Consider the following 12,334-nt stretch of genomic DNA (forward strand, 5'->3'; position numbering starts at 1 on the left):
TTACACAGACGCGCAGTCTTCTCCCCGCTCATTTTCTCAGTGGGTATGGACCCGACCCTATTAAAGGGAACCTGTCACCCCCCGTGCCGGGGTGACAGGCTCCCGACCCCCCCGTTAGAGCCCCATATACTTACCTAATCCCGCCGGGTCCCGCTTCTGGAGGTGGTCGGGTGACGGAGATCTCAGCCGCTGCACCCCGGCGCGCGCGCTGAGAGATGAGTCCAACGCTCATAGAGAATGACAGGAGTGCTGGACTCTCCTGTCATTCTCTATGGGTGTTGGACTCATCTCTCAGCGCGCGCGCGGGGCTGCAGCGGCTGAGATCTCCGTCACCCGACCACCTCCAGAAGCGGGACCCGGCGGGATTAGGTAATTATATGGGGCTCTAACGGGGGGGTCGGGAGCCTGTCACCCAGGCACGGGGGGTGACAGGTTCCCTTTAAGACTTTAAACATGTCAAAAGGTTTACAAACAACAGCGACACTTTAAAAAATTTTTAATTGACCAACATCCCTAAATAATTTCTTACAAAAGCAAAGTCAGAAGCGGAGTATCCTCAGTGTTGTCCTCTTTGCGGCACACTTCTGATGAATTTGTTGCCTTGTGAGCTGTTACCATTTTAAGGCCCTAGTGAACACATTCCTAAACCATATTGTAAAACAGTTTATACAATGCAGATTTTGGTAGCGAACTGACAAAAACTGAGCATCTAGCTGAAATTTACATTTACAACTGTTATTTGGCAATTCTTCCTATGTATTGGAATTTCCTCAGGAAGCTTTCAAGAACTATCTTAATCTTGAAGGTTTCAACCTTCCTGGTGTTGAGCAAAGTCATAATAGCCTGATTAAGAGATTACATTACTTCAGAACTTTTATGTGCCGTGCATGCTTTTCCCATTGTGTGTTCCTCTCTCCGCTTGATGTAATAGCTAGAGTTAAAAGGCAACGATCAGCCGACATGCACAATGTCGGCTGATCCTTGTTTTTCCACATGTTGAAAAAAATTAGAATAACGTTAATCTGCTGGCCGTCGCTCCATGCAACAGGTGCAGCGGCAGCAGACTGCCACTATATTCAATGGGCCTCCCGGTCAATCTAAAGATCATCTGGGGAGCCCCTCCTGCAGCTCCTTGTGCCCTCCCCCCTTACCGGCTTGACGTTTGTAATAGCGCTGGCAGGGAACAAGGAGTAAGGGTGGGTTCAGACTGAGGAATTCTCGTGGAAAATGTCTGCGGAATTCCGTCAGCTGTCCGCCCGCACATCTGGGCGCCTTTCCGCCGGCCCCATAGACACCATTCTATGGGCCGGCGTATTCCGCTATACGCTGAAAGAAGTGTCATGTGTCATGGAATACGTAGTGTGAACCCACCCTAAGCGAGCGCTTATCTGACAGGTCAACGCTCGCTTGCTGCTTCAGATCGGCCCGTGTTGCCTTTTATATATATATGAGGCTAAAGAAATTTAGGCTTGACACTGTTTGGATAACAGCTCCTCTTTAGATGCCCTTTATTTTCCTAAATATACTCATAAGATTCAATCTAAGGTTTAAAACTAAAGGCTGATATTTAGGAGCAAGCAAGCGCCGACCTGTCAGGTCAGCGATCGCTTGCTCCTTGTTCCCCTGCTATTACACGCACAGACATCAAGCCGGGGGACGGGGGGAGCTGCAGGAGGGGCTGCCCAGATAATTTCACCCTCAATTATAGTCAGTGGTCAGACCACCCACCAATCAAAACTTTTAAATATGTTTACAGTATTCTGTAAATTACAGGTACTTTTTTTTCCCCAAAGATTTTTTTTCTTCTCGCATACATGGAATAATGTGGCTTTAGGAATAGTAATACTTTGACAGTAGATGACAATGTTTTCATGAAAGATGGCTGAAATGTTAACTGCGCCTCTGTTCAGCCATGTCCTCAGGGTTTGAAAAGATGAGCTTCAACACATTTGTCACCTGGAACACTTTATGTATGTGAAACAATGGGTGGAGGTGTCTAGAATAGCACTGTCCCAGATTTCAAGACACCCTAGACTTGTGAAAGAACGAAAAGGTTTCTTTGAATCTAAGAATTAGCAGGTGAAAAGGTGCTACATACGTGAGAAGTGGCAATGCAATACCTACTTGACCATGCTTTCTCAGAAGATCAAGGTAAATGTTCATCTTTCAGACCCTTAGGTGTGTGGGATCACATGGCGTTTCCGGCACTTCCAAATATTGCCCATACTGTCGGATATAAGGAAATAAAGTATAGAGTACTTCTATACTTGGGTAATAGTAAAGGGGTAGCATAGTTTTAGCTCGGGTACTGTATACAGTGTGTGACATTATAGGAATATTGCCATAATGCCATATAACAAAGGTTGACTTTACTAACAGTGTCCGCAGGAGCAAACATACGTCTACTGTACCAATCCAGATAAAAAACCAAGCAACCAGAAATCTGCTCACTTTGTTGTATATGTATTTTTTCATATGGGATCTTATATCGGTCACAATGTTTCTATATGTTTGTGTCCGTGCATGTGTTTTATAGCATTCAGATTTATTTCTGAACTCCTACTTGTCATACTTTTATTGACTCCCATAGATACTTGTGGAAATAGCATTTTAATTAGGTGTTTATGAGCCCTGCAATATGCTGACTCAGCCCATTAAATGTATTGTGAAACTTGAGATTGGCGATAAACCCCATCTCCCAAGATTACGCCGAGTTTTCATGGTAAATGATAATTAGGAGAGCGAAATCTGATGCTAAATAAATAATATGAACTTGATATCCAACGTTAGGAAAATTTATAAAATAAGCAAAATATTTTCTATACATTCTTTATAAACTTTAAGCCTTTATTAAGTCTTTTTTCTCATTTTTTTTTTTTTTTTTTTTTTTTTTATCTCTATAATCCTTCTGTAGGAATATTTCCTAAAAACAGTTTCTATTAAAATGGTTATGCAGGATTAGAAAAAAAAAAAGATAGTTTCTTGCACAAAACAGCGCAATCCTTGTCCTCGGGCTGTGTGGGGTATAAAAAATCCATCTCCATTCACCTCAATGGAACTGAGTTGCAGTGCCACAACCAGACTGAGTACAAAAGTGGCCATGTTTGTGGAAGAAAGTCACCATGTTTTTGTAAGCCTGGATAATCCCATTTAAAGAATAGAAAAATGCTGCCCTCCATCATGGCAAAAGAGTATGGGTTTTTAACCTAGTTGTCTGTCTATACACAACCATTTCACCTGCTGTTTCCATGTTCCAAATACCGCCACCTCTCCCCATTGCTGCCTTATAGCTTTTTAAAAACTGTCATTGCCAGGATTTCACCATCCTGCTCTATGGAATAGTGCAGAGTAGGGATAGTCCGAAACTGCCGAACGCTCTGCATAAGTTCCCGCTGTCTGCCCCCTCCGTGCAGTGGATGGATACAGCGGGAGGACCGCCTTGAAAACTGGGATACAGCCTTTGGCTATGGCTGTATCCCAGTTTTCAAGGCGGTCCTCCCGCTGTATCCATCCTCTCCACGGAGCGGGCAGACAGCGGGAATCATTGCCGAGAGTTCGGGTTCGTACGAACCCGAACCGAACTCTGTTCGGACCAGCCCTAGTGCAGAGGCTTGTACTGTTCCATCCATAGGAAAAATACAAACACCACTGGAAACAATGCATACTGATTCGGTATAAAAAAAGAGATGTGCATCTGAGTTGGCCTGCCTTTCAGGTTATATTACATGGCATGAGCCACGCTGTAAAAGCGTAGATCTCCAAAATCATAACTGATGTACAGCTCCTATTACATGGCTCGAAGGTTGTACGACCAGGGCTGCATTAAAGATTGCTAGATCCTTTTGTCCACTCTTTGCTTTAATCAGGCATTGGCTTCCTGTCCCATAGAGATGTGCAGCTGATTTTTTTATTATTATTATTATTATCATCATTATTATTATTATACAGGTCAGAATTTGCACAGAATTGCCATATACTTCACCAATCTGTGGAAAAACATAGAACCAATATATGAGTTTTATTCAATAAAAACGTGATGTCCCTGTTAGTACAGATTGCTATTGTGGAAAACTGATCTAATAAATTAAATGGCTTTGACAGCTTTGCATTGTAGTGAGGCTGAAAACCTACACTTAGGTGTAGATGTAATAGCATACATATGCTGCGCTTGGCTATAGGATCATTTTTCACTACATCAAAGTATATTGTATTGGAATAATAGTATTGTTTCTTTCCAAAGGATTTTTTTCCCCCTGAAACTCAAAAAGACTCATTTGGGAGAAGAAATGTTGTAAACTTAGGTTTGTAATTTATCACCGTTGGGAGTATTCTCTATTGATCGCTTTGTGAGCTTGTATAACTAGTTTTGTGCTAGATTTGGTGATGTCACTGTAGGTTATGAAATTTTTTTTTTTTACCAATGTATGATTTGTGTCATCATGTATTCCTGATTTTCTCCAGAGAAGCCTATTGTAGCTTTATGTTTTTCATAATCTAGACTGACTTTTAAAATATTAAGAAATTTAAAGGGGGGATTTTAGTTACTTGACAAGTACATATGGCCTGAAATGTTAATGCTGCTTTTAGATTATTTTACATTCACACTGTCAAATTATTTTTTTAGGCTTTTTTCCAAGCACTCCTAGCACACTTTCTAGAGTAAATTAGAAGACAGATGAGGGAAGTATTTTTGGTATTTGTTAGAGATGAGCATAGGTCGAGCATGCTTGAGTCCGTCCAAACCAGGAAGTCTCGCCATTTGATTAAGGGTGGCTGATAAAGTTGGATGCAGCCCTAGAGCTGTCTAGAAAACATGGATATTGCCATAGGCTGTATGCATGTTTTCCAGGACTTTCTACAGCTGCATCCAACTACTGTAGCCATCTGTATTTAAAATAGAGTTGAGCTTATCTCTAGTATTGGTCAATGTTAGCAACCGCAGTAGGAATTGCTTCCAGGTCCCCATCTCCCACTCATTGTCAGGGACTGTTTTCTGCAGGAATCGATGATCAGAGCCAGTTAACGCCGGTTTGAGGAATTGTTGCTTGTATAGGGACATTTTATTCTGTATCACTTTCCTGCTGTGTGCACCACAAGTCAGCGGGGAGGTTCCAAGTTGTTTCTTACCAGCCATGATGGATATATCTCTAACTAAGCCCAAACAAGGAAAGGTCTGTTAATTAAGGCTGATGGAGCCAGGTACTGCCCCAACGAACCTTGGAGCATGAAAGTCATGATAAACCCAAGATCATGCAGTGCAATAATTTTTACACCTTAAGGGCCAGTTCATATGGAGTAAAACTGGCGGAGTTCCACCATGGAATCCCACCAGCCTCTGTGTCATACTGGCAGTCTATGGGAGGGCTCGAGGACCTCCTCTCTCCACGCCTCTCCGCTCGGAAGAATAGACATGTCAATTCCGTGTGGAGAGAGGAGACTCAAGCCCTCCCATAGACTGCCAGTATGACACGGAGGCTGGTGGGATTCCATGGCGGAACTCCGCCAGTTTTACTCCATATGAACTGGCCCTTAAGGTGTAAAAATTATTGCACTGCATGATCTTGGCTTTATCATGACTTTCATGCTCCAAGGGTCGTTGGGGCAGTACCTGGCTCCATCAGCCTTGATTGTAGTAATCACAGTCTGGCTTCACACAGCGTAACAGCAACCTGTAAAGTGTATCTTGTGTAATTGATGCAGATCTACATTATAAAATAGGACATTGCTCTTCTCGCCATTTGCCCACGACATTTTAATCTGTATATCGGAGGTTTTTACGTTCTGCACCAATGTTCTGTAAAGCTGCTGTTTTATCTGTGCAGTAAAGTGTCTCTCTAGGACTCCTTGCTGAACTTGTCTGGCTTTTAGGAGGCACTCTATGTAGGAGAGATAATTACATTTGCAAGCGTGATCACTGTGAGTATAGGATAGGCCTAAGCTGTTTATGGCTATTTAGACCATTGACTGTAAATGCTACATCATAAACAGCTTGCTTAGCGTAGAGCGGGGGGGATATTGATTTCACCAGTCATTCCTGCATACAGAGTGGTTTTACTTAGGGACCACACTGTGACTTTCCTGTTGAGAACTGACATGGGATCTCCAGGGAAAATACATTTGCTTGGCAACACTGTAAAACCAACTTACAGCGAAACAGTTTGTAATTGTGTCTTTCATTGACACAAAGGAAAGAAACTGAAACATCACCAATAACCCTTTCTATTCCTTTATCACATAGCGACGTGGGATTTTATGTTGTGGAATCTACTGACTTACAGTTTAGGATTTATCAAAGCCACAATGTCACTGTTACCAGTAAGGCAACCTTTTAGACTACTTGTGCACGACCGTGTTCTGTCCGTGAATTACTGTGCATGCGCTGGCGCACATAAACTAAACACCCCTGTGAGTGGAACTGTGATACAGTGATTCCCATAGAAAACATCTCCTACTCTGGACAGTTCCTGTCTCAGCCAGAAATGTCAGCAGAGAGCACTGTCTCAGACTGAAAATAAAACACTTCCTGCAGGACATACAGCAGCTGATAAATAAGGGAAGTGTTGAGATTTTTTAAATAGAAGTAAATTACAAATCTATATAACTTTCTGACACCAGCTGATTTTAAAAAGAAAAGGATTTTCGGAGGACAACCCCTTTAAGAGACATGGATGTCAGAAAGAGAACACATGGAATCTGTCCATCCATTTATTTCCATCTAGTTTATGACCATAAAGCAGCTGTGAATTACATATTGTAGCTTTTGGAGGGATTATCTCATGTTCCCTTTTCTCTGACATGTAGAATACAACATTTGTGTATTTTCAAATATAAAGCTACAATGGGAATTTGGTTCCCTGCTTTTGGGCACAGTGCCATGTGATGAAATAGTTTCTTGAAGAAGCTCAGACTGCAGAGGAAACTCAAATTTCCGCTATATAATTTGCATTCATTTTTAAAGTTCCTGCTCCTCACTAGTCCCGGTGCAAACTGTAATACAGTGATTTGCATTTGTTGTACTTTTTCTGTGCATTTAGATCTGTCTAATTTATTTCCCTACTTAGTTTTTCTTTTTACTTTTTATGCTTTTTTTTTTTTTACCCTTAGGATTTGTTCCCAGTTGTCACTTTTAGCCTCTGTAGAGCAGATTTGAAGCTTCATGCAATATGTGTGGATTATGGTTGATGCCGGTAGATATGTGTGTCACCAGACAGACTGTAGATTATATGTAGCTGCTGTTAATCATGTGCAGAAGACCATTCTCTTGTGTACTGCAGCGCATTTATGATGTAATAGTACATAAATATTAAAGAACTATGAACACCATAGAGTCACTGTGTCTGGCCCAGAAACCCCCTTTGACAGTCCTCTCGTCCTCCCATGTTTTCAGAACATTCCTCTTCGGCTGTGGCATCTCCCAGTCAGCTGAGCCGGCATCACGATTTTCTTATGTTTTAGATTCCGACTTTAATAAAATAAACTTTCACATGGTTTGCTGGATTAGGGCAAGACATTCAAAGACTATAAAACAAACACTTTTATCAGACACTTTCTATTATATGAACCCTACATATGTATTTTCTTTTGCCCTCTCCCGCTAGCTCTCTCGGCAGCGAAGGGTCATGTAGTTTCCAGTGGAAACTTTTATCAGTTTTGTTAGTCTTTGTTTCTGAAGTGTTTGCAAGGGATCTTTTTTTAGAGATCTCTATTTATCCTTCTTCAAGGACACGGTGTGTGAGAAAGAGGCAGGATAAGTAATACATTGAGAAGCAAAGCTCAGACATTTCCGTTTGGTTAATTTATGCAAGAACAAAAAATGTTTTAGGATATATGTAGCTAATCTTTGTGCCCTTCGGGGCCTACTAGACCCTCGTTTAGAACTGAATAGCGTGCAGCTTATAAACTTGTTCATTTTGTGGTAAAATAGCCATTACATTGTCTTCTTGTTAGCCTCCAAGTAGAGGGGAAAAAAAGATTTATTTTATTGTTTTACAGACTATGGAAATAAAGCATAAAAGCCATCATATCCACAGTACATATTAATTAGTTTTATTTAGTATCTAAAAGCCATGGACACAGTTGAATGCATTATATTATTGCTTTGTACTTATTATGGTGTAAAAAAATAATATATGTTTTCCAATAGGTCTTTATTAAACATTTTGCTTTGGTTTTCTTCTGTAGCCTGCAAGCTGCTTTGTGTACTCTGCTGCTACGGTGCAAAATGATTTGTCCTAGAAATTTGGCCCCCAACAATTATAAAATTAAAGTGACTTTGTACCCACAATCTGACCCCCCCCCCAAACCGCTTGTACTTTTCAATAGCTGCTTTCAATCCAAGATCTGTTCTGGGGTCCGTTCTGCAGGTGATGAAGTTATTGTCCTTAGAATGTCTATGCATTAGGCTGGTACACCCTCTCTGTCCCTCCTCCCCGCCCTCCTCATCATTAGGAAAGCTCCAGGCAGATTGTCTCCTATTCATCAGCTGTGTGAATACTGAACCTGGGCTGGATCGTTAAGGCACCTGTGCAATGTTCAGACAGGAGAAAATGTTCCAGTGGCATTCCTAATGATGAAGAGGGTGGGGAGGAGGGACGGAGGGGTGGTGCCAGCCTAATGCATAGACATTCTCAGCCTCGGCCGTTGGGCACGGGGCTGCAAGTTTAAAAGTCCTAGGACAGATCTTGGATTAAAAGCAGCTATCCGAAGGTACAAGTGGTTTGGGTGGGTCAGATTGTGGGTACAGAGTCGCTTTAAGGCATCTTTCATACAGCCTGTTTGATTCTCCACTGGGGAAAATACTATTGTTTAAGCAGCAGCCCTAATGTATATGAGGTTGTTAAGACTCCCAAGGGTTTGCAGATGGTGGGGAAAAGAAGAGTCAAGCAAAAACATGTCCAATCTTCTTGTTCTCGAGAGAGAGAAACTTAAAGGGAATCTGTTTGCTGCAAATTATGTTCCAACTGCTGACACTGTTAGATAACTGTTCGGCCAGGAGTCACATGGTCCCCTTCATATATCTATCTGTGCTTCCAGAACATAGAAATTTCTGCTAGATCAGCACTCGTTTACTGAGCCCATTACACAGCTCAATGATCGTTTAACAAGGGCTACATGGACATCGTTAACAATGTCCCTGCAGCCCTTGCCCTAAACTGTTATACATTACCTCTCCACGCTCCTGGTCTTCTCCTGCCACCTGCTTGCTTCCTGGCGCCATGACTGTAGCTTCAAAGTGGTCTCTGAGCTGACAGTGATTGACCGCGGCCTGTGAGCTCAGAGACCGCTTTGAAGCTACAGCCTCTGGGAAACAAGCAGAGAGCAGGAGAAGATCGGGAGCTTGGACAGATAATGTATAACAGTTTATACAATTATTAGCCGTTGGCCATGCATTGCTATAACACATATCGATGCGCAGTCAGCAGCGGATGATTTTAGGTCCTGACCTAAAGACTTAATCAACTAATGGTCATTGTCATTGGCTGATTGTTGTCTCTATTACATGGAGCGATAGTTGTCCGAATCAGCAATGTGAAACTTGAATTAACGCTATGTTCACAACATTTTTTTCAATTCCATTTAAAATGACGTCCGTCATTTTACACTCAAAATGGTGGACGTCATTTAGCTGTCTGGCCGCCCCTTAGTGCAATGACGGCTGTTGGTATTTTATTCTAGTTTGGGTTACTAATTGGCCTTTGGGTGTGTCTTTAATTTCAAAAGTCCAGTGAATTTTATAGTAAAAACGGTGAAAGGACGGTGAAAAAAAACATAAAAAAACTGTGTGTGAACAAAGAAATAACATCCGCTGTTTGCAAAAGACGAAAATAATTGACATGATCATTATTTTGACGTCTGTGCAAATAATGTCTGTTGTATAGACAGTGTGCGTTGGATGGTCGTCATTCCATTGACTTCAATGCATTCTATTACAGTCAGTTAAAGGGGTAGTGCGGTGCTCGACATTTATCCACTAAATAACACACATTACAAAGTTATACAACTTAGTAATGTGTGTTATTTAAGTAAATGGCCCCCTTCCCCGTGTTCCCCCCCCCCCCACCCCCCCCACCCCCGGAAGTGTGGTGCATTATACTCACCGCAATACTGTCGACCCCGGCGGTCATTTTGGGACAATGACGTAATCTTCAGGAGGCCGGCTGGACCGCTGAGTGCTCAGTCGCGTCTGAGCAGCTGATGACCCGCCGGAGGGGGGGGCAGCCGGCCGGCCTCCTGAAGACTACGTCATTGTCCCAAGATGGCAGCCGAGGTCGACAGTAATGCGGTGAGTATAATGCACCACACTTCCGAGGGTGGGGGGAACACGGGGAAGGGGGCCATTCACTTAAATAACACACATTACAAAGTTGTATAACTTTGTAATGTGTGTTATTTAGTAAATAAATGTTGAGCACTGCACTACCCCTTTTAAATTGCTGCAATAACGGACGTCTTTTTAAATAGAATAGCCGACGGCTTTTCTCTTTTTTTGACTTCGTGTGAACATAGCATAAAACTGACATTCCCTATACCATCAGTAGTGTCTGACAGTGACTCCTTTTTGGGCAGCAGCCCGGGGCTCTGAGCTCCTGGGGGGCCCATGGCCACCCAAAAAGACTTATCCTTTTAGTGGTATATTGTCTCCTGGCTACAATTTTTCAGTTCAGTTTTGCACAAATCAGGGCATCATGATATTATCTATCCTATACTATGAACACCACACTAGTTCCGCCATTGTTACAGTGGGGTTGGGGGGCCCAAGCTTGGTCAACAGCCCGGGGCCTATAGTAAAAATAATCCACCCCTGCTTGTATGCCTAGCCAGGTTAGGATGAACAGCACGTTCGGCCATTGGCTATGTAATGGGTCTGGCCACCCTTAGGCCAAACCGAATGTATACTGTATGTTAATAGTAGACCGATACATCCTATAGCTATGGCCAGCCTTAGTAAATTTGACATGACTTTCTTTTCATACGCATTAAACTCTAGGGTAAAAAGCAAACTTTTCCATTGTGCTGGAGCTGGAAAAATGTTCTCTTTGATACGTTTCCTTGTTTTCCTTCAAGTAATTCTGATTATATTTTACTAGCGTCTTTGTCACTTTATGAAGTTGTTTGTTTTTTTTCCAGGAAAGTCGTGTAAAACGCTTTACTATATCCTGTAGCAACCTGCACGAAGGTTTACACCAATTAGGTTATTTTGTCTTTTAATTGTACCTGTACAGAACAATGCTTATTACGGATCTATTGTAGGTTGTATATCATGATCACACAAAGAGCTCGCCTAGTAATACACATGGGAATAGGGGCTGTTCTGCAACGGAAGCCATTTCATTTTTCAGATTTTAACTTGTAGAATCCAGCAACTTTTTCTGGTCATTTATTAAGGGAACTTCACGATAGGAGGTGTTAGATACATAGGGACAAATGTGATCATTTATACTTGACAAAGTCTAATGCTTTATTATAATGCAGTCTTGTCAGCAGTAAACTTTCTTTTCAATAAGAGATTTATCAGCAAAAACTGGGGGATGATAATCATTTATTAAAATGCTAAACGTACTGCTTGGCAGGGAGGGTGGCTGCCTGTACTCCAAGTTTACAAGCAAACAATGTAGGACATGTAAGCAATGTAGTGAAAGTAAGCAAGTTCTGGCTCTTATCACCCTGGAGTTTGGTCACATTAGTGAAACGTCAGCCAACAACGCTAATGTGCCTCCCGACTTTCCCACAGCAGATGATGGAATTGGGCATGTTGGATTTAGAGTGTATGACCCTTTTGTTTTAGGGGAGATAAACCACTGCCAGAGCTGTCTGGCAGTGGCTTAGCTTCCTCCTTCCCATTCAGAACACTTAATCTGATCATGTGTGGTGAACAGAAGAAAGCTGTTGACTGCTGTTAAAGGTGTAGGGGCACTTTATTAGCACTTACAATTTTGCAATTAAACATTTGCTTTTAGATTTGCTTAATTCCCATCATGACTGGAAGGTGCAGGCTTACATAGCCTCTACACTGTAGTTTTCAGCAATTTTCTCCACGTTATTTGTAATGGAAACAGTAGATCTCGAAACATAAAGCTTCCTTCTCTGTGCATCAACAGACAATAGACTGTTTTATGACCGTCTGTAGTCTGCCTTGTGTTTGCACAACATAGAGATCTGGCATAAACAGAAATCTGCTGCTGGCTGACGGATTCTGTGCAAGCACATAGACATTTGATACCCCACATAGATGGGATTTACAGGGATAGGCAAAACCATATACACAGGGAACATGACACGTACACACACACATATATATAATTAAACATTTATATGCATTTTTAGATACGAACAA

At 42.0% G+C, this 12,334-nt stretch overlaps 1 protein-coding gene across 4 annotated transcripts in view; it reads left to right on the plus strand.

The window, feature by feature from the left end:
* CUX1 (cut like homeobox 1) overlaps positions 1-12,334 on the plus strand; it is a 267,930-nt gene that overhangs the window by 19,350 nt on the left and 236,246 nt on the right. Inside the window, exon 1 of one of the 4 annotated variants that reach the window (XM_069945828.1) lies at positions 2,116-2,151. The exons of the other annotated variants lie outside the window; for them this stretch is intronic. Coding sequence (XP_069801929.1) covers positions 2,131-2,151 — 21 coding nt within the window. The 5' untranslated portion in view covers positions 2,116-2,130. Of the gene's footprint in view, positions 1-2,115; positions 2,152-12,334 lie in introns of those variants that run through there. 4 annotated transcript variants of the gene reach the window in all.

This window comes from Dendropsophus ebraccatus, chromosome 11 (genome assembly GCF_027789765.1).
Source record: "Dendropsophus ebraccatus isolate aDenEbr1 chromosome 11, aDenEbr1.pat, whole genome shotgun sequence".
Lineage (NCBI taxonomy): Eukaryota > Metazoa > Chordata > Amphibia > Anura > Hylidae > Dendropsophus > Dendropsophus ebraccatus.